The 25944-nt window shown below is 38.3% G+C and overlaps 1 protein-coding gene across 2 annotated transcripts in view; it reads right to left on the reverse strand.

The window, feature by feature from the left end:
• Nucleotides 1-1981: 1981 nt before the first annotated feature.
• LOC123766096 (uncharacterized) overlaps nt 1982-25944 on the reverse strand; it is a 204056-nt gene continuing 180093 nt past the window's right edge. For both annotated transcript variants that reach the window (XM_045754941.2, XM_045754940.2), the window contains exon 2: nt 1982-11434. In XM_045754941.2, coding sequence (XP_045610897.1) covers nt 2120-11389 — 9270 coding nt within the window. In that variant the 5' untranslated portion in view covers nt 11390-11434 and the 3' untranslated portion in view covers nt 1982-2119. The remainder of the gene's footprint in view (nt 11435-25944) is intronic.

Below are 25944 nucleotides of genomic sequence, written 5' to 3' on the forward strand. Positions count from 1 at the left end.
CGTTCCTGAGGCCAATCAGGCATGTTAAAAGTGAGCAGGTCGTTCCTGAGGCCAATCATACATGTTACGAGTGAGCAGGTCGTTCCCGAGGCCAATCATGCATGTTAAGAAACACACTAAACAAAGGTAACATCTGCAACATTTCATACTTAAAAAATTGCTGAGCCAGATATTCCTTGATATAAACAATATAAACATCGATTGGGCGAATGATCCCTAGGATTGAACGCTGAGACAACCTCACCACCTTCATACAGCACACTGAGACAACTTCACCACCTACATACAGCACACTGAGACAACCTCACCACCTACATACAGCACACTGAGACAACCTCACCACCTACATACAGCGCACTGAGACAACCTCACCACCTACATACAGCACACTGAGACAACCTCACCACCTACATACAGCATACTGAGACAACTTCACCACCTTCATACAGCACACTGAGACAACTTCACCACCTACATACAGCACACTGAGACAACTTCACCACCTTCATACAGCACACTGAGACAACTTCACCACCTACATACAGCACACTGAGACAACTTCACCACCTACATACAGCACACTGAGACAACCTCACCACCTACATACAGCACACTGAGACAACTTCACCACCTACATACAGCACACTGAGACAACTTCACCACCTACATACAGCACACTGAGACAACTTCACCACCTACATACAGCACACTGAGACAACTTCACCACCTACATACAGCACACTGAGACAACTTCACCACCTACATACAGCACACTGAGACAACCTCACCACCTACATACAGCACACTGAGACAACTTCACCACCTACATACAGCACACTGAGACAACTTCACCACCTACATACAGCGCACTGAGACAACTTCACCACCTACATACAACACACTGAGACAACCTCACCACCCACATATAGCATACTGAGAGACATCCTCACCACCTACATACAGCATACTGAGAGACATCCTCACCACCTACATATAGCATACTGAGAGACATCCTCACCACCTACATAAAGCATACTGAGAGACATCCTCACCACCTACATATAGCATACTGAGAGACATCCTCACCACCTACATACAGCATACTGAGAGACATCCTCACCACCTACATACAGCTTTCTGAGAGACATCCTCACCACCTACATATAGCATACTGAGAGACATCCTCACCACCTTCATACAGCATACTGAGAGACATCCTCACCACCTACATACAGCATACTGAGAGACATCCTCACCACCTACATATAGCATACTGAGAGACATCCTCACCACCTACATACAGCATACTGAGAGACATCCTCACCACCTACATACAGCATACTGAGAGACATCCTCACCACCAACATACAGCATCAAGCCAAAACCAATAATAATCATGATAATGGACAAACTTTAAAATTTCCTATACTATGTCCCACACTCAGCTTCTCTCTTGCTATCTTATCTACAAAAAAATCCATATATAATCTTTGATATCTGCGCCACAAACTTCCTGAAACCACCAACATGGAGCAAAACTCAGCTGTCAGAACTATAGATTTGTTTGAGGTTTGAAGTTAAAGCAGTCAGAACTGTTTGTTTGAAGACAGATTCTGGCTTCAAACAAACAATTTCATATATCTTCCTGTTATAATCCCTGAACGCGCTAAACATACACTCACTCCACCATACTCCTGTAAAAACATTTACAGGTGAATGCAAACTCTTGTAAAGAGGTATTTTTTTTCTCTTGTTTGAGTTTCTATTGTGATTGTAGCTGTTGATTTTAATCGTGCTGCTATTCATGACATTTATAATCATTGCTTGATTGTGAGTTGAAATTATGTAACGTTTGATAGAACTTTGTTGCTTGTGCATTTTTTTTGTTTTTGGATCTTGAAAGAGATGTAAAAAATTGGCAAGATGACAACATCTCTTAAATGTTGCATAATACTGCACAGACTACAAATCTAATCCACAGGTTTTGCTAAGTATTCTCAGTGAGCACCAATAACCAAAATATTAGATTAAACTTTGTATTATTTTAGTATAGGACATATATATTTTCTTGCTCTTTTTCAAGGTGTATATAATTGATATTATAGGTGTTGTTGAATGTTTAGTTAAGCAGATCTCGTGCTTTTTTGACATGCTGATCTTTTGGGTCTAAATAACTTTCATTTTCAAACCATGTTTTGAGATGTTTGTGTTGTTCTGGGGTATATATATTTTTTTCTGTATAATAATTAAAAAAACCCAAGTGACGCTTTTTAAGGTTTGCTCTGTCATCTTTACTCATCTGTTTTTTGCCATTATGGTAATCTTGGTTTATGGATCCTATTGATGAGTACTTCGTCATGGATATGGGATCATTTTCTGCTATGCTTTCTGTAATTAGATTACGACATTTAGGTGATTTGGTGGTGGGGAAATTGATATGGTCTTCCTTTTTGACGGTGACAGCCGGGAGATAATAGCCATGATTTCGTTTTACTTTGTCAATGTTGTTAGAGTCCAAAGGTTTCCCGTTTGTTGCTAACGTCATCAATTTCTGACTCAACTCGCTCTCTGGGTTTTTGTCATATGCGTTTACAACACAGCTCACAGGTGGTTGATGATCTGCGTTTACTTGATCTCCTATTCCTTTGTTTTTTCTCCGTTGATCATTATATGCATCAATATCATCCAAAGCTTCGTTAACTGCTCGTCGTCCACCCTCGACGTTAAACCAGTCACAGTTTCTGACTCTATCAATGTACTCTTTGCGCTGAATAAGATGTGCCCAGTGATGTGGGGACTCCCGGAGTGCCTGAGCCTCCATCTGCCTCAGCCTCCTGGCCTCTGACCTGACCTGCTCTTCAGATGCTCCATGATTGAGACCCCTTGCCAGAGCCTGGAACATGCAGCTCCTGCCTTCACTCTCTATCTTGACAACTTTACCATTAATACGAACATCATAGTGACCATCCGGATATTTGTTATCCTTTGGCTTATATATTAACTCCACTGTCTTAGAAGCTGTTGTAGTACTGGGGTCCAACTCGTACATTTTACTGAGTGTGCCGTGCTTGTCTTCGACAACTACTATCTTGGTCCCAGTTTCCTCAGAGAGCACCCTGAGATCCAACAGCGAACCTGCGCTCTGAGCATCTTCAATTTTCTGGGAGTAGGACTGCACACTTTGGTGCTCCTGATTAGTAAGATTCTCCTTCTTTATTGTGTTGATCTCAGCGCTGGCAATGTCCAGACTGTATTGTCCAGCTTTCAGCTTTTCCAAGTTTCTCTCTGTGTACATTTTGCTGGATAGGAATTGTGAGATGTGTTTATTGATATTCGTTTGAGCGATACTCACCAGATGGGAAGAGAATATCGTATGAAATATATCAACCGCAGCATCTGCCAGTTGCTTACCAATTACATCAGCCAGTTGTTCTCTCAAGACTTTCAGACTCTGCTTCTCTTCACTGGACAATTCAATCTTATTTTCTATAATTATTTGTTCTTTATTAACTACATTGTTTTCTTGGCTTGTTGCCTCAGTTTGATTATTACTTACTTCTTTTTCATAAAATATTTTTACGTTATTACAGTACTTGCTGTTGAACTCAGTGCACAATGTAAGAATTGCATCGACTGCACAGACGCAGAGGGCCGACATATGACCAATTTGGATGACAGTGAGTATTGTTTTTTTTTTGCCTGTGACTTCCAGTTTAGCTTTTTCTATTACATTAAAAATGGAAGAGGAGTGTTTTTTTAGTGAGTCAAAATTGTTAAAGTTTTCTTTAAGAACTCCATCTGCAAGAGATTGAAAAATGTCCTTGATTATTTTGTTGTGTTCCTTATGCTCTAGAAGGTATTTGATTTGATTGGTACTTGAAACTTTTAGCATAATCAGATTGTTAACTTGGGATTGCAATTGGGTTTCTTCCATGTCACGCTTAACTTTATCAATGGCTGCGGGTCTCATCACTTCTTTTATTTTATCAAGGATTTTATCAACAACATATTCCTCAGTTTGGCTTATCCCATACATTACTGATTGTTCCACAAGTTGTTTGCCGGCAAATGTTGCTGCAGTTTTCATATTTTTCTTCAAAACAGCTGTGAGCCCTCCTTTGAATTGTTTAGACAGAGTCTTGGGAAGGGAAGTCAACTTACTACCTTTCATTGCGGATTTGATGCCCTTGAAACCCTTAGAAAGTATTTTGCCAAAGCAAAATCCAACTAGAGAAACGACAATAGAAACTACTTTTCCAATGGCCCATGAGGTCCAACTAAACTCTCCACTTGCCATTGCACCTAATCCATAAATGATGTCAGATATCCCTTCAGAAATTAGCTCCATGCCAACGTTTGCGAGTAACCCCGAAGAGATAGAAATCATGAATACTCCAACTGCCACTTGTGTAATCCCCAGTATGGTAACTACAAGTCCCTGCCAGCAGAAGCGCTTCTCCTCCTTCACAGAAAAAATGTTGACAAGGCCTAGCTTGTAAAATTCGTATAGTTCCTCCCTGATTTCTGTCTGGAATTCTGGCACCATTGAGAAGACACTCGCCTCCTCCACGTTTGCATCCTTGTCACTTTGTTTCATCTTATTCAGTTTGTCGATGGCTTCTTCAATATTCTTCTGGAATATTCGAAGCATCTCAAGCTTGCTCTGGATGCGCTTCTCAAACCTGGAGTTAGCTCCGTCAGAATCTCTGATAGACATATTAACAAGTTGAGAGGTCACGATACATTGCTCCTGAAAGATACCCACTGAATCCCTTGCTTTTTTTAAATCCTCTGTGGCATTGTCTATATAATTACGACGTCTGGCTTTCATGGTACAGTAGGCGTGGCTGTAGAAAGCAATGGCTGCCCAAGATGGATCAATGATCATTGCTTTCTTGTACAAACGCGCACTTTCTTGAATTTTATTGTCAAACAGTAAAGTGTTTGCAAGATGGATGTAGTGATAAATGCAGGAAGAAGGGGACTCATTTGACTCTAACTGATGCTTAGCGTTCCGTATATCTTCGGTAAGGCAAAGTACAAGATCTTCTTTCTTCAGCTGCAGGATCTCCTTACTCTTTATTTGAAGCCATATTCCCCAGTACTCGTTCATAGCTGCAACAGTAACTTGGCGCTCATGAAGGTCTTGGGTATTACTGTAGATGTCTTTAAGAATATCACAGTACTTCACAAAAAGTTCTTCTCTTAGAAAAATTTCTGGTACATGGTCAGTCATTATTTTCTCTACCTTGGTTCTAGCCCGCTGGTCCCTCTTGACCTTCAGTGCCTGCAGTGTTTCTGCTGATCTAAGGGAAACTTGCAGATGACTGGAGCAGACAATCAGCTGGGCAGAGCCCGGCTTACCCTTGCGTGCTGTGCGGCCAAAGGCTTGAAGCTCAACTCTAGAATTCATAGAGAGGAATGTGAGGACAACAAACAATCCACCACCGTCATTGACCTCGTCAGAGATCTTAATGTCTGTACCGCGGCCGGCCAGGTTGGTAGCAACAATTACGTCACCCGGGTTTAGCACACTTTGTGTGATGGCTAAATTGTCGCTGTTGCTGTGGATATACATCTTTAGCTCACCGAGCACCTGGTCCTTAAGAGCACTATGGATTTCTTTGGCTTTGTTGATAGTTTCACAAATGATCAGAGCTGCGCGGCCTCTCCGGTACTCTGTTGGCTTTATCTGATTCTGTACACAAGTGATAATTTCTTTTTGCCAATCATCTGGAGAACCTGTTATCTCTCCTTTCATTTCAAAAAGTTTACTTCTGTTAAATGAGGGAACTCGGCAAGCAGAAAGCGTCGGGTAGAGCTTAGTAAGGCAGTGGAGGTCAGATTCTGTCCCCAGAGTGCCTGTTGTTCCATAAATTTGATTTTTATACATCTTAAAGAAAGTGACATTGGAAATGAAGTTGGTAACAGTAGACAAGGTGCTAAGTTTTGTCTGGTGTTTCAGTTCCAGAAACTGCATCAAACCGTCCCCCCATTTCATATTCATTTCCACAATGCCAGTTGATAGGAAATCTACTGGAAGAATTTGTTCTCCTTCAACAATATACTCTCTGCCTTCTTGAAACTTCAGGGCCATGAAAGCTTTCTGGACCCATGTTTCCATCTTTGTCTCCACCAGATCTCTGAGAAATCCGGGAATGTCCAGTTTTTCTTGATTTTTTTCACAAGGAGTGAACTGTAGGTGATGTCTTGTGTTATTTCCAATAGGTCCCCATAGAGTCCCATCGGAATCATATAAGGCACAGCATAGTCCATCCTGTAGGACTAGAAGAGGAATCTCTTGGATATCTTCTAATTCTTCTGAACTACGACCTGTAGGCTGAAGCATTCCTCTTTCATCCTGGATAAAGGGAATGAATTGACAGGGAAAATATTCTTCAGCTTTACTTAGAAATTCCAACATGGTATCTTGACTGACTATCTTTAGTTTATCAAATAATTTATCGGTCTTATAAATCTCTTTAGTGAAACCAGAAGGCACAAAATTATTTGTTTCAGCTATCGTGAGTATATCAATTGGCTCCTGAATCTCAAGTTCTTCTGTGTCAAGGGAATTATATACTGCTGAATAGAAAGGTAAAGCGGGACCCCTGATAAACACCTTGTTTTCGGTACCTACTAGACCATATTGGCTGACAACGCTCCAGATCATTGCAAGGATTGGATTCAGGTGATGCATACTGACAACGTCACTGGACAAGTTGGTCAGCTGGACCCCACGGTCCAACAAGACGCTGTCAACTTCATCCACAATAATGCACTGAAACTGACGGTCAGGTCTGATGTCTCTCAGCTCAAAGGTCTGGCGAAGGTGATCAGCAGCAAAGGTTTCAACAGTTCCATAAACAATGCCAGATTCGTAGCATTTCTTGCGCTCTCCATCATTCATTTTGTTGGTATTTATATCAACACTTATGTTAAAATATTGATAATATTCTCGCCATTCGGTTTCATCCCTTTCGCACAAAACCGGGGAGCTGGTTGCTATGTCTACTTTTTCTCCCATCAAGACTCGAGTGGCAGCAAACATGGCTATGACACAAGACTTGCCCTCACCGGTCCCCAGCTCCACAAGTTGTCCTGAGTCTGACAGCACTAACAGACACCAACTGACCATCTGCGTAACTCTGGGCCACCATTTCATTTGTTCAAAAACCACCTTACACAGGACGAACAAGATTTTCTGAAGATTTTCTGGGTTTTTGCTAAACTTTTCAAAGTAATTTCTTAAACAAAAATTTCCATCGACCACATCTTTTTTGAAGTCTTCAATTTGCTTCTGGACATTTCTAACGATGCAACAAACTTTATCAACTATTGTCTGTTTAATATTGTTCATTTGCATTATTTCATTACGAACAATTTCAAGACTTTTCTCATTTTCAAGATTTAGAGACAGTTTAAAATGTTCCAACATACTTTGAGCATCACTTGACTCAATGAGGTGTAGTAAGGAACGTTCGTCTTTGTCTTTCCATTCATCACTAACACGATGAATCTCCGCTAAATGTAGGATTTTCATGGTTGTAATGTGATCATATTTTAGAGTTAATCCAGTGAGTAGATCAACCATTTCAACTGGCTTCCACAAGTCACTTTGAAGAAGTCTTAAACAAATCTTTACTGCAGTTTCTGAGTGAGGGTCGTCATGCAGCACCTGTGAAACTGCCTCAACAACTAACTCCAAACATTTTCGTTCCAGTTCATTTACATGTTTTATATGGAACCTTTTCCCAGTTGTTTCTCTGAAGGATTTGATAAACTTTTCTAAATATTTTAAAAGATTTTTTTGTCGCTCAAAATTGTTCCTGCTGTGAGCATAAAACAGAGTTCTGATGAAGTTTGTGACCTTATTTACAAAGGATTTTGAGTCTATAGTTGTCGCCATTAATGTTTGCAAAAGGGAAGACACTTTTGTAGTTAGAGCATTGTCATCGAATGTGTTTGTTACTTGTGAGCAATGTTTTAAATACGAAGGATCTTCTTGAAGAATGATATTCTGTACCAGACATACTTGATTTTCCTTCTTTTGTTCAAACTTAGCCTGCAGATAGATGGAAGTAATGAAGTCTTCAGTCACATTGATAATATTAGAATGAAGAGCTTCTTGTTGAGGTTTGTTAGAGGCTGTGTCAAATGCGATGTCAATATTATTAAAAAAATTGGACCACTGTTCAAGTTCCTCGTGGCACAGGGCACTGGAGCTCCAGACAATATCCACCCACTCTCCTCTCAGTACCTTCAAGGCAGCAAACATGGCCACCACACAAGAATCATCTTTTGAAATGATAACCTTTCCATTCTCACACAGAACATTTATACACCACCTGATCATCTGTTCGACTGTTGGCCACTCATTTAGAGACTTAAAAACGGCCTGACAGAGAGCCAACAAGACCTGCTGGAGGTTGTCTGTTAGATGACCTGACGGTGTAAATAATTGTATTTGACAAATTTTGTGTTTTTCATTTTGTTGTAGTTTCAGTTTAGTCTGCACAGTGTGAACAATCGTGTGAATTTGTTCAATAGTAGTTTCCTGAAGTTGTTTATTTTCTTTAATGTTTGCAAGAATGATGTCTAATCTTACATATTCTTTTCTAAAATAATTTTCGATATTCTGATAATCATCTTTTGAGTCAATTAGGTTTAAAAATCGTTTTAGAAAATAGTTCTTGTTCTGTGACTCAGGTGAAATGTTATTAGTATACAGCAAGTTTATAACTTTCACGGCAGAAATGATATCTTCAAATTTTTCTGTAAGGATTTTGAGAAGATTTACTGCTTCAATTGGGGTCCAATAGTTTCTCTGGACAAGTCCAATTAGGTCCTTAAAAAGCTCAGATTGAAGACCATCAAAGCTAGTTTGAATAACTGTGGCGACAAGCAACTCAAAACAGGTTTTCTGCACTTTCAAGATATTTGTCACCTCGTCATTGTCTTCCATTGTGTTTAAAAGTATTTCATGGAATTTAAGAAGAAAGTTTTCTTCAACTGAGAGTTCTTTCTTTCTCCATTTGTTAACAATAGCTGTAGTTGCTAGGTCATAGGGAGTGCTGGAAGCTCTGAGATATCGAAAAGTATCAAAAAGAGCTTTTGTCAATTCCAGAGACTCGCTGAAGTTGCTGCCTGTAATGACGAGTGTCTCTACAGTAAAGTTAACGCTCTGGACAACACGTTCAAGCGAGGCTCTGTCAGACACATCCAGGGAAACTATAATCAATTCTTGAATAATAACCTGAGCATGAATTAAATCCTCTTCTTTCGGGACTTTACATGACTGCTCCCCAAACAAAAGGTTGTCAAGGGTCAAGATGAGTTTCTTAATCTGTTCTGGTGTTATATGACTGAAATCTAAAGCACCAATGGCTATGCCAGAAGTGACATTGAGGTGTTCCTGGTCACTGGGCATGTCAAAGGCTTCACACCTGTCAAAATATCTGACAGTTCTCTCTCCTTCCGTCATTTTATTATTACTGACTTTGACTGAGTCTCTGCCTGCAAGAGAGAGTGACTTGGCTGTCTGGAAGGTCTCCACGAGCCTTGCTCTCAGCTCTTCTCCTTCATGTCTCTTTTCTTTCTCCTCTTTCCTCTTCAACTGTTCCTCCCTTCGTCGTTTCTCTTCTGCCTTCTTCTTCAACTGCTCCTCCCTCCGTCGTCTCTCTTCTTCCTTCTTCAACTGCTCCTCCCTCCGTCGTCTCTCTTCTTCCTTTTTCAACTGCTCCTCCCTCCGTCGTCTCTCTTCTTCCTTCTTCAACTGCTCCTCCCTCCGTCGTCTCTCTTCTTCATTTTTCAACTGCTCCTCCCTCCGTCGTCTCTCTTCTTCCTTCTTCAACTGCTCCTCCCTCCGTCGTCTCTCTTCTTCCTTTTTCAACTGCTCCTCCCTCCGTCGTCTCTCTTCTTCCTTCTTCAACTGCTCCTCCCTCCGTCGTCTCTCTTCTTCCTTTTTCAACTGCTCCTCCCTCCGTCGTCTCTCTTCTTCCTTCTTCAACTGCTCCTCCCTCCGTCGTCTCTCTTCTTCCTTCTTCAACTGCTCCTCCCTCCGTCGTCTCTCTTCTTCCTTCTTCAACTGCTCCTCCCTCCGTCGTCTCTCTTCTTCCTTCCTCAACTGCTCCTCCCTCCGTCGTCTCTCTTCTTCCTTCTTCAACTGCTCCTCCCTCCGTCGTCTCTCTTCTTCATTTTTCAACTGCTCCTCCCTCCGTCGTCTCTCTTCTTCCTTCTTCAACTGCTCCTCCCTCCGTCGTCTCTCTTCTTCCTTTTTCAACTGCTCCTCCCTCCGTCGTCTCTCTTCTTCCTTCTTCAACTGCTCCTCCCTCCGTCGTCTCTCTTCTTCCTTTTTCAACTGCTCCTCCCTCCGTCGTCTCTCTTCTTCCTTCTTCAACTGCTCCTCCCTCCGTCGTCTCTCTTCTTCCTTCTTCAACTGCTCCTCCCTCCGTCGTCTCTCTTCTTCCTTCTTCAACTGCTCCTCCCTCCGTCGTCTCTCTTCTTCCTTCCTCAACTGCTCCTCCCTCCGTCGTCTCTCTTCTTCCTTCTTCAACTGCTCCTCCCTCCGTCGTCTCTCTTCCTCCTTCTTCAACTGCTCCTCCCTCCGTCGTCTCTCTTCTTCCTTCTTCAACTGCTCCTCCCTCCGTCGTCTCTCTTCTTCCTTCTTCAACTGCTCCTCCCTCCGTCGTCTCTCTTCTTCCTTCCTCAACTGCTCCTCCCTCCGTCGTCTCTCTTCTTCCTTCTTCAACTGCTCCTCCCCCCGTCGTTTCTCTTCTTCCTTCTTCCTCAACTGCTCCTCCCTCCGTCGTCTCTCTTCTTTCTCCTTCTTCAACTGCTCCTCCCTCCGTCGTCTCTCTTCTTTCTCCTTCTTCATCTGCTCCTCCCTCCGTCGTCTCTTTTCTTCCTCCTCCTTTAACTCCTCTTCTCTCCACAACTGCGCATCTCTCCTCATTTGTTCCACCTGCTGCCGTCTCTCTTCCTTCAACTCCTCTTCTCTCCACAACTGCGCATCTCTCCTCATTTGTTCCACCTGCTGCCGTCTCTCTTCCTTCAACTCCTCTTCTCTCCACAACTGCGCATCTCTCCTCATTTGTTCCACCTGCTGCCGTCTCTCTTCTTTCTCCTTCTTCAACTTCTCCTCCCTCCGTCGTCTCTTTTCTTCCTTCTTCATCTGCTCCTCCCTCCGTCGTCTCTCTTCTTCCTTCTCTTGTTTTTCCTTTCGCTGCATCCGTTTCAAATTTTCGCATTGTTCACATATCACAAGTTGATCATCGGGTATACATTCAATGCGAAAAAAATCGGGAGGAGGAAATTTTTGGAAATTTCTTCCACACATGGAACAGCGATCCATTTCCCAAAAGAATTTGAAACGAAATTGGGAAAACATGTTCTGTAGTCTGTAGAATGCAGGTACAATTGGTGACAGAATTCCCTGTGAAAATAAAAAAGGCGAATCGGTCATATAAAACGATGAATATTTTGAGAATGTCATTAACCACCCGAAATTTGTATTTCCCTTCCTAATCCCTTTCAATCCAACATAATACTAAAGCAGGTTTATTGTCATTAATAATAATAATATATATAATATATGTATATATATATATATATTTTCTTCTATATATATATATATATATATATATATATATATATGACAATGTCAGACCAACGGAGGAAAAATGAAACAGGAATTTCCTTAAGTACTTTCGTATATTAAATACATCTTCAGAAGGTCACCTTCTGAAGGTGACCTTCTGAAGATGTATTTAATATACGAAAGTACTTAAGGAAATTCCTGTTTCATTTTTCCTCCGTGGTCTGACATTGTCACATTCTTAATCACGTGTTTATTTTCGTGATATACACACACACACACATATATATATATATATATATATATATATATATATATATATATATATATATATATATATATATATATATATATATATATATATATATATTTCATTGAATATGACCGCATATTCTGTATTTATTATTTTCTGGTTTAGGGCTTCTATCCCTCTAACTATTTTCTTAGCATCAGGGCTTAATTGAAATAGGAGTTCTCCAAAACTCATTTTCGTACTTTTAAGGTGAAGAAAAGAAGTGATTTACTATAGAGTGTATTACACTTATTTGTATAATTTGCACGACGTTTCGAACCTCCATGGTTCATTCTCAAGTGAACAGGTCTAGTTGATTTTATACCCGCATTAGGTCAGGTGATAATACAATGAAGGTGAAAACATGGGGGGATACATAAGGGATAAACATAGGGGCTGCAGAAGGCTTATTGGCCCATACGAGGCATCTCCTATCTAAACACAAAGATTAATCCAGTGTAATTGGCCTGTTATGTTGGACATTGTCTTCTGTGTTGGCATCGATATGTTCTTGTCTTGTCCTTACTCTCATGGTGGGTAGAGTAAATAGTTCCGTGATTTGGGTGTTCATGGTAGGTCGCTCTATTCTTATGTGAATTGCCTCAAGAATATGTAATCTTCTTGAATCTTGGGTTTTGTCTATTATGCAAGTATTCTTGTTCAACATTTCTTTTGTTAGAGTAATGTCATGGGCTTGTCTCATGTGATTCCTAGGGGCACCAGATGGAGTATGTATGGGTTGTATGTATGGTATATGGTTGTATGGAGTATGTATGGTATATCCTGGGAGTATGGGTTCGAGTCACTTCTGGGGTGTGAGTTTTCAGTTGCATGTTTGAAAGAAAACCTGCTGCCAGTATACACCAATATATATATATATATATATATATATATATATATATATATATATATATATATATATATATATATATATATATATATATATATATATATATATATATATATATATATATATATATATATATATATATATATATATATATATATATATATATATATATATTTCTATTTATTTTCTTCTGTATATATATATATATATATATATATATATATATATATATATATATTTCTATTTATTTTCTTCTTCGAGGATGTGGGTCCCTTTAATTAAACCAGTGGTGGTACCCCTAAATATATATATATATATATATATATATATGTATATATATATATATATATATATATATATATATATATATATATATATATATATATATATATATATATATATATATATATATATATATATATATATATAACTGAAAACTCAAACCCCAGAAGTGACTCGAACCCATACTCCCAGGAGCCACGCAACTGGTATGTACAAGACGCCGTAATCCACTTGACCATCACGACCGGACATAATGAGGTGATAGCCGAGGCTATTTGAACCACCCCACCGCCGGCACTCGGATAGTAATCTTGGGCATAGCATTTTACCAAATCACCTCATTCTTTGGGGAATGAGGTGATTTGGTAAAATGCTATGCCCAAGATTACTATCCGAGTGCCGGCGGTGGGGTGGTTCAAATAGCCTCGGCTATCACCTCATTATGTCCGGTCGTGATGGTCAAGTGGATTAAGGCGTCTTGTACATACCAGTTGCGTGGCTCCTGGGAGTATGGGTTCGAGTCACTTCTGGGGTGTGAGTTTTCAGTTGCATATTGTCCTGGGGACCATTCAGGCTTGTTCGCATATATATATATATATATATATATATATATATATATATATATATATATATATATATATATATATATATATATATATACATATATATATATATGATATATATATGACCGACAAAGTATGATTAACAATTCTAACACGAAAATTTCTCGATATTTCTTATGTTTCTTTTTACAGTCGATGGTAATTGAAAAATCAAATCTCCAAATTCGTTTTTATTTCTATTCTGCGGCTTCTCCAATGGTTTCGATGAAGACATCATAAGAAGGAAGGTGAAACGCCATGCAACCTCTGAAGAGACAACTAACACAACACCTGTACCCTCTATTAGACTATTTTACAGGAACTTCTTTTCCACAGCTCATAAAACGGAGGAGAGGGTCCTGAATAATTTTTTTAATAGGAACGTTATCCCTACAGACAAAAATTAGAAAATTCAATTGACCATTTACTATAAAACCAAAAACACGGCCAATCTACTCTTGAAAAACTCTCCAGACACAAAGCAGAATGCCTTAAAAGAGATCAACGTCATCTATGCCTTCAAATGTCCAATTGGGGACTGTAAGCCCCAAAGAACTCAGTATATAGGCAAGACAACAACATCTCTTTCCAGGTGATTAACAATGCAAAAGCAACAGGGCTCCATTAAGAAACATATAATCTCTTCCCAAAACCAGACCATCACCATAGAAGTCTTAACAAACAACACAGAAATCATCGATAGATACAGCGATAGCAGGCGGCTTGACATCTGCAAGGCACTACACATCAAAAAGTCAACACGAGCAATCAACATCCAATTAATGCACAACTATATTCTACCCACTTCAAGACTCCGGACCAATATAGAATCATCAAGAGGAAGTATAGGCCAATAGGCCCTTTGCAGTTACTTCCATTCTTCCCTTTCACTTATTCAATTTATACCCCTTGAACCGTGTTCTGTCTTGTGTTGGTCAAACGTTTGTTCACCTGTTACAGACCCGAGTCCATCGTCGGAGCACGGAGCAGTGACAACAATGCCATCTGTAAGTCCGCTCCCGAAACCTCCTCCAAATAGACGACGCCATCTAGTGAGGACGGGATATACCGGCCACAGGTGCTGGATTCCCGTCTTATTCAGCTCGTAACATAGCCGCTGCTGACCTCTGGTGAGGTGGCGCTTAGACAGCAACGCCATCTATGGAGTGAAGAGGTGGACGTTTGTGTCTAAGCCTGTAAGTGAGGTTCCCTAGAGCGTCCCGGTATTGATGACGTGTCTGATTGCAGAGTCGACCTGGGACTGCTGTATTGGACGATGGATCAGTCTACCCAAGGCAGCCAAGGTCTCTTCACGAGTCTGCTGAAGAATCTGTGAGTCACCCCCCGGACGAACTCTGTTGAGAGTATTAGCCTGCCTGGGACGTGGCAGTGTCGGGAATCGCCTTATCAGGGACTGGCTGGTGGAAGAGACTAGCCACTGTGGTGCTTAGTGAGGAGAGTGATCAGCGGGATCACACGAGGCTCCTGCCTAAGGCTCGCAACCCTGGTATCGGTCGTGGAGTGGCCTGTACAGCGGAGCTGATCGGTACCTGCCAGCTACAGGCTGGATTGTGGTTAAAGGCCTCCACGATGGAGCACCCATTGGGACTGTGATTTGGCTGGCCTGTGACCAGGGTAGATTCGCCAATAGAATCATAAAGGATTCATCGTGGGCCACGGAAGAAGGAACCAGGGCTACCCAGAGCGAGCACCGTGGAGCATCCAGTGTCTTCGGAGGAAGACAACCCTGTACATAATAGTGTAGTTATAACACCCGCGTGTGACTGATATTTATTTATTACATGGTGATGGTAAATATATATATAAATTGGAACATTTGTATCCCTCCCCCTTTAATTTAATTTGCATTACAGAACACACCCCCTTGAAAGCCTCTACTAACTTGGGGCCGGATTCCCAAACTCTACTAACATCAGAGACAAGGATCAGCTGACGCCATAAACACAACACACCGCCCTACGGTGCGGCAAGTCTCCCTCTAACACACACCTCTGCTTTAATCACCGTTCCTCTATCTACAGCACAAAGCAACAAGCACCTTGGTAGCTCCGATCATCTTCACCATAAACGCGTCCAACAACATCAGTACTGGTGCAGTCATCGGGAGGACAAACCTTTCATGCAAACTGCACCTACTATCAACAAGAAGAAGAACATCAGAGAAGAACCCGGTTGCGTCCCAGTAGGGCTGTAACATCACCTCATCCAAAACTGTTTCAACATATCACCTCACCCAAAGCGAGTATATAATACAAGATGTTTGGCATTATAATTAGTAAAACTCTGTTAAATGTTTTCAGGTTACAAGTTGTATGTGTGTGTAAACTAAAGTCTTTGAAAATGTAATACGTTATTAAGAAACGCATTCAAGCGACGCGTCAGACTAGAAATAAAAATTAATTTTGGAGAATTGATTTTTCAATTACCATCGACAGTAAAAAGAAACTTAAGAAATATTGAGAAAATTCGTGTTAGAATTATTAATCTTACTTTCTCGGGCATATTTAACAACATATGTTTACAAGAAGGATTGCTACCAAAATATACTAATATATATATATGTCGTACCTAGTAGCCAGAACGCACTTCTCAGCCTACTAAGCAAGGTCCGATTTGCCTAATAAGCCAATTTTTCCTGAATTAATATATTTTCTCTAATTTTTTTCTTATGAAATGATAAAGCTACCCATTTCATTATGTATGAGGTCAATTTTATTTTATTGGAGTTAAAATTAACTTAGATATATAACCGAACCTAACCAACCCTACCTAACCTATCTTTATAGGTTAGATTAGGCAGCCGAAAAAGTTAGGTTAGGTTAGGTTAGGTAGGTTAGGTAGTCGACAAACAATTAATTAATGAAAACTTGGCTTATTAGGCAAATCGGACCTTGCATAGTAGGCTGAGAAGTGCGTTCTGGCTACAAGGTACTACGTTATATATATATATATATATATATATATATATATATATATATATATATATATATATATATATATATATATATATATATATATATATATATATATATATTATATATATATATATATATATATATATATATATACATATATATATATATATATATATATATATATATATATATATATATATATATATATATATATATATATGCGAACTAGCCTGAATGGTCCCCAGGACAATATGCAACTGAAAACTCACACCCCAGAAGTGACTCGAACCCATACTCCCAGAAGCAACGCAACTAGTATGTACAAGACGCATTAATCCACTTGACCATCACGACCGGACCAAATGAGGTGATAGCCGAGGCTATTTGAACCACCCCACCGCCGGCACTCGGATAGTAATCTTGGGCATAGCATTTTACCAAATCACCTCATTCTTTGGGGCACACGTGAGGACCACAAATGCGAACAAGCCTGAATGGTCCCCAGGACAATATGCAGCTGAAAACTCACACCCCAGAAGTGACTCGAACCCATACTCCCAGAAGCAACGCAACTGGTATGTACAAGACGCCTTAATCCACTTGACCATCACGACCGGACAAAATGAGGTGATAGCCGAGGCTATTTAAACCACCCCACCGCCGGCACTCGGATAGTAATCTTGGGCATAGCATTTTACCAAATCACCTCATTCTTTGGGGCACACGTGAGGAACCATTGTCCTGGGGACCATTCAGGCTTGTTCGCATTTGTGTTCCTCACGTGTGCCCCAAAGAATGAGGTGATTTGGTAAAATGCTATGCCCAAGATTACTATCCAAGTGCCGGCGGTGGGGTGGTTCAAATAGCCTCGGCTATCACCTCATTTTGTCCGGTTGTGATGGTCAAGTGGATTAAGGCGTCTTGTACATACCAGTTGCGTTGCTTCTGGGAGTATGGGTTCGAGTCACTTCTGGGGTGTGAGTTTTCAGTTGCATATTGTCCTGGGACCATTCAGGCTTGTTCACATTTGTGTTCGTCACGTGTACCCCAAAGAATGAGGTGATTTGGTAAAATGCTATGTCCAAGATTACTATCTGAGTGCCGGCGGTGGGGTGGTTCAAATAGCCTCGGCTATCACCTCATTTTGTCCGGTCGTTATGGTCAAGTGGATTAAGGCGTCTTGTACATACCAGTTGCGTTGCTTCTGGGAGTATGGGTTCGAGTCACTTCTGGGGTGTGAGTTTTCAGTTGCATATTGTCCTGGGGACCATTCAGGCTTGTTCGCATTTGTGTTCCTCACGTGTGCCCCAAAGAATGAGGTGATTTGGTAAAATGCTATGCCCAAGATTACTATCCGAGTGCCGGCGGTGGGGTGGTTCAAATAGCCTCGGTTATCACCTCATTTTGTCCGGTCGTGATGGTCAAGTGGAATAAGGCGTCTTGTACATACCAGTTGCGTTGCTTCTGGGAGTATGGGTTCGAGTCACTTCTGGGGTGTGAGTTTTCAGTTGCATATTGTCCTGGGGACCATTCAGGCTTGTTCGCATATATATATATATATATATATATATATATATATATATATATATATATATATATATATATATATATATATATATGTCGTACCTAATAGCCAGAACGCACTTCTCAGCCTACTATTCAAGGCCCGATTTGCCTAATAAGCCAAGTTTTCATGAATTAATGTTTTTTCGTCTACCTAACCTACCTAACCTAACCTAACCTAGCTTTTTTTGGCTACCTAACCTAACCTTACCTATAAATATAGGTTAGGTTAGGTTAGGTAGGGTTGGTTAGGTTCGGTCATATATCTACGTTAATTTTAACTCTAATAAAAAAAAATTGACCTCATACATAGAGAAAAGGGTTGCTTTATCATTTCATAAGAAAAAAATTATAGTAAATATATTAATTCAGGAAAACTCTGCTTATTAGGCAAATCGGGCCTTGAATAGTAGGCTGAGAAGTGAGTTCTGGCTACTAGGTACGACATATATATATATATATATATATATATATATATATATATATATATATATATATATATATATATATATATATATATATATATATATATATATTTGAACGACATGAACTTGAAACTGGCCATATATTGCAGGTATGTTGACGACATTTTTACACAGGTACCTGATGTCAGACATCTGCAGGAGCTGAAGGAGGCATTTGAGCGGAGTTCCGTGCTGCGTTTCACTTACGAGATGGAAAAGGATGGGAAGCTGCCCTTTCTAGATGTAACAGTCATGGAAAAGAGCGGAGGTTTCCACACTGCAGTCTACACTAAGGAAACGAACATAGGAATGTGCCTAAATGCCCAGATAGGTACAAGAGGAGTGTTGTTAACGCAAATGTCGACCGTGCTCTCAGCCACAGCTCAGAATGGAAGCAAGTCGACGAAGAACTCTGTAGGGTAAGGCAGGTCCTAGTCAACAATGGCTTCTCCAATGGTTTCGTTGAAGACATCATAAGAAGGAAAGTGAAGCGCCATGCACCCTCTGAAGAGACAACCAACACAACACCTATACCCCCTATTAGACTATTTTACAGGAACTTCTTTTCCACAGCTCATAAAACGGAGGAAAGGGTCCTGAAAGATATTGTTAATAGATACGTTATCCCTACAGACAAAAATCAGAGGATACAACTGACGATTTACTATAAAACCAGAAAAACGGCCAGCCTACTCATGAGAAACTCTCCAGACACAAAACAGAACGCTTTAAAAGAGACCAACGTCGTCTATGCCTTCAAATGCCCTCTTGTGGACCGTAAGCTCCAAAAAATCCAGTATATAGGCAAGACAACAACATCTCTTTCTAGGCGTTTAACGATGCATAAGCAACAGGGCTCCATTAAGGAACATATAATCTCTTCCCACAACCAAACCATCGCCAGAGAAATCCTAGTAAACAACACAGAAATCATCGATAGATACAGCGATAGCAGGCGGCTTGACGTTTGAGAGGCACTACACATCAAGAAGTCAACACCAGCAATCAACAGCCAATTAATGCACAACTATATTCTACCCACCTCAAGACTCCGCTCCAATATAGAAGCATCAAGAAATATGGACCAATAGGATTTCTACAATCACTTCTATTCAATACCCATTGTTTCGTGTTCTGTCTTGTGTTGATGAAATTAATACCTTATTAAATACCACCTCACCCCATCCACCTCACTCAAATGTAGATATAAACTAATTGGAGATGTGTAAGTTCTATTCAGTTGTGTATGTTTAAACTAAAGTCTTTGAAAATGTAATAAGTTTTACGAAACGCGCTCAAATGTCGCGTCAGACTAGAAATAAAAATTAATTTTGGAGAATTGATTTTTGAATTACCACCAACAGTGAAAAGAAATGTACGAAAGATTGAGAAAATTCGTGTTAGAATTATTAATCTTACTTTTTCGGTCATATTTAATAATATATGTCTACAGGAAAGACTGCTACCAAAATATACTAATATATATAAATATAATATATATATAAATATATATATATATATATATATATATATATATATATATATATATAATATATATATATATATATATATTTATATATATATATTATATATATATATATATATATATATATATATATATATATATATATATATATATATATATATATATATATATATATGTCCGGTACCCAGTATATATATTAGTGGTACCCAGAATATATATTAGCAGTACACGGCAACTATCCATGTCCCCCAGTCCTCCCCACCATTCTCTCCTCCTCCGTCTTCTCGGCCTCCCAACCATTTCCCACTCCACCATCCCCTTTTCTTTCCCACTATGTCCAACTTCCCTGTCCCTTTGTCCTCCCCACCATTCTCCATTTCCCCATCCCCTCATCCCCACCATCCCAAACTCCCCCGTCCCTTCGTCCTTCCCCACCATTACCCCTTCCCTTGTCCTCTCGTCCTCCCCACCATCTCTCACTTCCGTCCCCTCGTCATCCCCACCATTCCCCACTCCCTCGCCCGATGCCTTCCCAAATGGTCTGATGTTCACATCAGAAAATTGGGAACATGAAGTAATCTGATGTTCCCATCACTGAAGTATAAAAAAAAACAGTTAAAAAATTATATGAAAATATTAAAAAAAAAAAATTAACTCTACTCACGAAAAGAACGGTATGGTAAACAACACAGCTCAATTCCAATGCAATTCACAGAAAATAATAAAATCAAAATGAAAATAAATCAAAATCTATGAAAATTCAATTTATCAATGCAATCAGAAGTATTTAAATGGAATTGTAACATATTTAGTATAGCATGTGTGTTGCTCCTACAGGCAACAGATGGCGCTGTTTGTCAAGAAAAGCATAGTTTTACCTGTCACAGGTGTGGGATATATTCTTATACCTACAAAATGAACGGTATGGTAAACAACACAGCTCAATTCCAACAAAATGTCATACAAAATAATTCAATAAAAAATAAAATATATCGAAATTTATGAAAATAAAATTTATCAAGGCAATTGGAAACATTGAAATGGAATTCATGACATATTTAGTATAGCGCGCAGGTTGCCATTATGTGCAACAGATGGCGATGTTTTTCAAAAACGCATGTTTTTACCTGTCACTTGGGTGCCATCTATATAGTAGGCATATAAAAAGATGTGCCTATTCGAATACAACATTGTTTCAAAATTTCAGAGCAATTGGTGAAGAACTTTCGGAGATTACAGCGTGTGTTGCTCTTACGTCCAACAGATGGCACTGTTTAAAAAAAAAAACATGTTTTTCCTGACACAGGTGAGGCATGTATATAACAGATATATAAAAAGACGCGCCTATTCGAATGCAACATTGTGTCAAAATTTCAAAGCAATCGGTAAAGAGGTTTCGAAGATTTCCCTCACAAGAAACACACATGTAAAAAACAGTTTTTCAGAAAATACATGTTTTTTACCGTCACAGACATGATATCTATATAGTATGCATATAAAAACCTGGCCGGATGCGAATTGAACATTGTGTGAAAATTTTAAAGCCATCGGTGAAAAACTTTCGGAGATGAGCGATTTTGAACAAACGAACATTTCTCTCTCTCTCTCTCTCTCTCTCTCTCTCTCTCTCTCTCTCTCTCTCTCTCTCTCTCTCTCTCTCTCTCTCTCTCTCTCTCTCTCTCTCTCTCTCTCTCTCTCTCTCTTACTATGTAAGGTCCGATTTGCCTAATAAGTCAAGTTTTCCTGAAATAATATATTTTCTCTAATTTTTTCTTATAAAATGATAACGCTACCCATTTCATTATGTATGAGGTCAATTTTTCTTTATTTGAGTTAAAATTAAGGTAGATATATGACCGAACCTAACCAACCCTACCTAACCTAACCTAACCTATCTTTATAGGTTAGGTTGGGTTAGGTAGCCAAAAAAGTTAGGTTAGGTTAGGTTAGGTAGGTTAGGCAACCGAAAAACAATTAATTCATGAAAACTTGGCTTATTAGGCAAATCGGGCCATGCATAGTAGGCTGAGAAGTGGGTTCAGGCTACTAGTTACGACATATGTTTATATATATATATATATATATATATATATATATATATATATATATATATATATATATATATATATATATATGTCGTACCTAGTAGCCAGAACTCACTTCTCAGCCTACTATTCAAGGCCCGATTTGCCTAATAAGCCAAGTTTTCCTGAATTAATATATTTACTATAATTTTTTTCTTATGAAATGATAAAGCAACCCTTTTCTCTATGTATGAGGTCAATTTTTTTTTATTGGAGTTAAAATTAACGTAGATATATGACCGAACCTAACCAACCCTACCTAACCTAACCTAACCTATATTTATAGGTAAGGTTAGGTTAGGTAGCCAAAAAAAGCTAGGTTAGGTTAGGTTAGGTAGGTTAGGTAGACGAAAAAACATTAATTCATGAAAACTTGGCTTATTAGGCAAATCGGGCCTTGAATAGTAGGCTGAGAAGTGCGTTCTGGCTATTAGGTACGACATATATATATATATATATATATATATATATATATATATATATATATATATATATATATATATATATATATGTCGTACCTAATAGCCAGAACGCACTTCTCAGCCTACTATTCAAGGCCCGATTTGCCTAATAAGCCAAGTTTTCATGAATTAATGTTTTTTCGTCTACCTAACCTACCTAACCTAACCTAACCTAGCTTTTTTTGGCTACCTAACCTAACCTTACCTATAAATATAGGTTAGGTTAGGTTAGGTAGGGTTGGTTAGGTTCGGTCATATATCTACGTTAATTTTAACTCCAATAAAAAAAAATTGACCTCATACATTGAGAAAAGGGTTGCTTTATCATTTCATAAGAACAAAATTATAGTAAATATATTAATTCAGGAAAACTTGGCTTATTAGGCAAATCGGGCCATGAATAGTAGGCTGAGAAGTGAGTTCTGGCTACTAGGTACGACATATATATATATATATATATGTCGTACCTAATAGCCAGAACGCACTTCTCAGCCTACTATTCAAGGCCCGATTTGCCTAATAAGCCAAGTTTTCATGAATTAATGTTTTTTCGTCTACCTAACCTACCTAACCTAACCTAACCTAGCTTTTTTTGGCTACCTAACCTAACCTTACCTATAAATATAGGTTAGGTTAGGTTAGGTAGGGTTGGTTAGGTTCGGTCATATATCTACGTTAATTTTAACTCCAATAAAAAAAAATTGACCTCATACATAGAGAAAAGGGTTGCTTTATCATTTCATAAGAAAAAAATTATAGTAAATATATTAATTCAGGAAAACTTGGCTTATTAGGCAAATCGGGCCTTGAATAGTAGGCTGAGAAGTGAGTTCTGGCTACTAGGTACGACATATATATATATATATATATATATATATATATATATATATATATATATATGTCGTACCTAGTAGCCAGAACGCACTTCTCAGCCTACTATGCAAGGCCAGATTTGCCTAATAAGCCAAGTTTTCCTGAATTAATATATTTTCTCGAATTTTTTTCTTATGAAATGATAAAGCTACTCATTTCATTATGTATGAGGTCAATTTTATTTTATTGGAGTTAAAATTAATGTAGATATATGACCGAACCTAACCAACCCTACCTAACCTAACCTAACCTATCTTTATAGGTTAGGTTAGGTTAGGTAGCAGAAAAAGTTAGGTTAGGTTAGGTTAGGTAGGTTAGGTAGTCGAAAAAACATTAATTCATGAAAACTTGGCTTATTAGGCAAATCGGGCCTTGCATAGTAGGCTGAGAAGTGCGTTCTGGCTACTAGGTACGACATATATATATATATATATATATATATATATATATATATATATATATATATATATATATATATATATATATATATATATATATATATATGTCGTACCTAATAGCCAGAACTCACTTCTATGCCTACTATTCAAGGCCCGATTTGCCTAATAAGCCAAGTTTTCATGAATTAATTGTTTTTCGACTACCTAACCTACCTAACCTAACCTAACCTAACTTTTTCGGCTACCTAACCTAACCTAACCTATAAAGATAGGTTAGGTTAGGTTAGGTAGGGTTAGTTAGGTTCGGTCATATATCTACGTTATTTTTAACTCCAATAAAAAAAATTGACCTCATACATAATGAAATGGGTAGCTTTATCATTTCATAAGAAAAAATTAGAGAAAATGTATTTATTCATGAAAACTTGGCTTATTAGGCAAATCAGGCCATGCATAGTAGGCTGAGAAGTGCGTTCTGGCTACTAGGTACGACATATATATATATATATACATATATATATATGTCGTACCTAGTAGCCAGAACGCACTTCTCAGCCTACTATGCAAGGCCCGATTTGCCTAATAAGCCAAGTTTTCTTTTATTAATATATTTTCTCTAATTTTTTTCTTATGAAATGATAAAGCTACCCATTTCATTTTGTATGAGGTCAATTTTTTTTATTGGAGTTAAAATTAACGTAGATATATGACCGAACCTAACCAACCCTACCTAACCTAACCTATCTTTATAGGTTAGGTTAGGTTAGGTAGCCGTAAAAGTTAGGTTAGGTTAGGTTAGGTAGGTTAGGTAGTCGAAAACAAATAATTCATGAAAACTTGGCTTATTAGGCAAATCGGGCCTTGAATAGTAGGCTGAGAAGTGCGTTCTGGCTACTAGGTACGACATATATATATATATATATATATATATATATATATATATATATATATATATATATGTCGTACCTAGTAGCCAGAACGCACTCCTCAGCCTACTATGCAAGGCCCGATTTGCCTAATAAGGCAAGTTATAATGAATTAATTGTTTTTCCACTACCTAACCTACCTAACCTAACCTAACCTACCTTTTTCGGCTACCTAACCTAACCTAACCTATAAAGATAGGTTAGGTTAGGTTAGGTAGGGTTGGTTAAGTTCGGTCATATATCTACGTTAATTTTAACTCCGATAAAAAAAAAATGACCTCATACATAATGAAATGGGTAGCTTTATCATTTCATTAGAAAAAAATTAGAGAAAATATATTAATTCAGGAAAACTTGGCTTATTAGGCAAATCGGGCCTTGCATAGTAGGCTGAGAAGTGAGTTCTGGCTACTAGGTACGACATATATATATATATATATATATATATATATATATATATATGTCGTACCTAGTAGCCAGAACTCACTTCTCAGCCTACTATGCAAGGCCCGATTTGCCTAATAAGCCAAGTTTTTATGAATTAATGTTTTTTCGTCTACCTAACCTACCTAACCTAACCTAACCTAGCTTTTTTTGGCTACCTAACCTAACCTTACCTATATATATAGGTTAGGTTAGGTTAGGTAGGGTTGGTTAGGTTCGGTCATATATCTACGTTAATTTTAACTCCAATAAAAAAAAATTGACCTCATACATAATGAAATGGGTAGCTTTATCATTTCATAAGAAAAAAATTATAGTAAATATATTAATTCAGGAAAACTTGGCTTATTAGGCAAATCGGGCCTTGAATAGTAGGCTGAGAAGTGAGTTCTGGCTACTAGGTACGACAAATATATATATATATATATATATATATATATATATATATATATATATATATATATTAATATATATATATATATATATATAATATATATATATATATATATATATATATATATATATATATATATATATATATATATATATATATATATAATATATATATATATATATATATATATATATATATATATATATATATATATATATATATATATATATATATATATATATATATTATTAAATATGACCGAAAAAGTAAGATTAATAATTCTAACACGAATT

This window comes from Procambarus clarkii, chromosome 9, assembly GCF_040958095.1.
Source record: "Procambarus clarkii isolate CNS0578487 chromosome 9, FALCON_Pclarkii_2.0, whole genome shotgun sequence".
In the NCBI taxonomy this organism is placed as follows: Eukaryota; Metazoa; Arthropoda; class Malacostraca; order Decapoda; family Cambaridae; genus Procambarus; species Procambarus clarkii.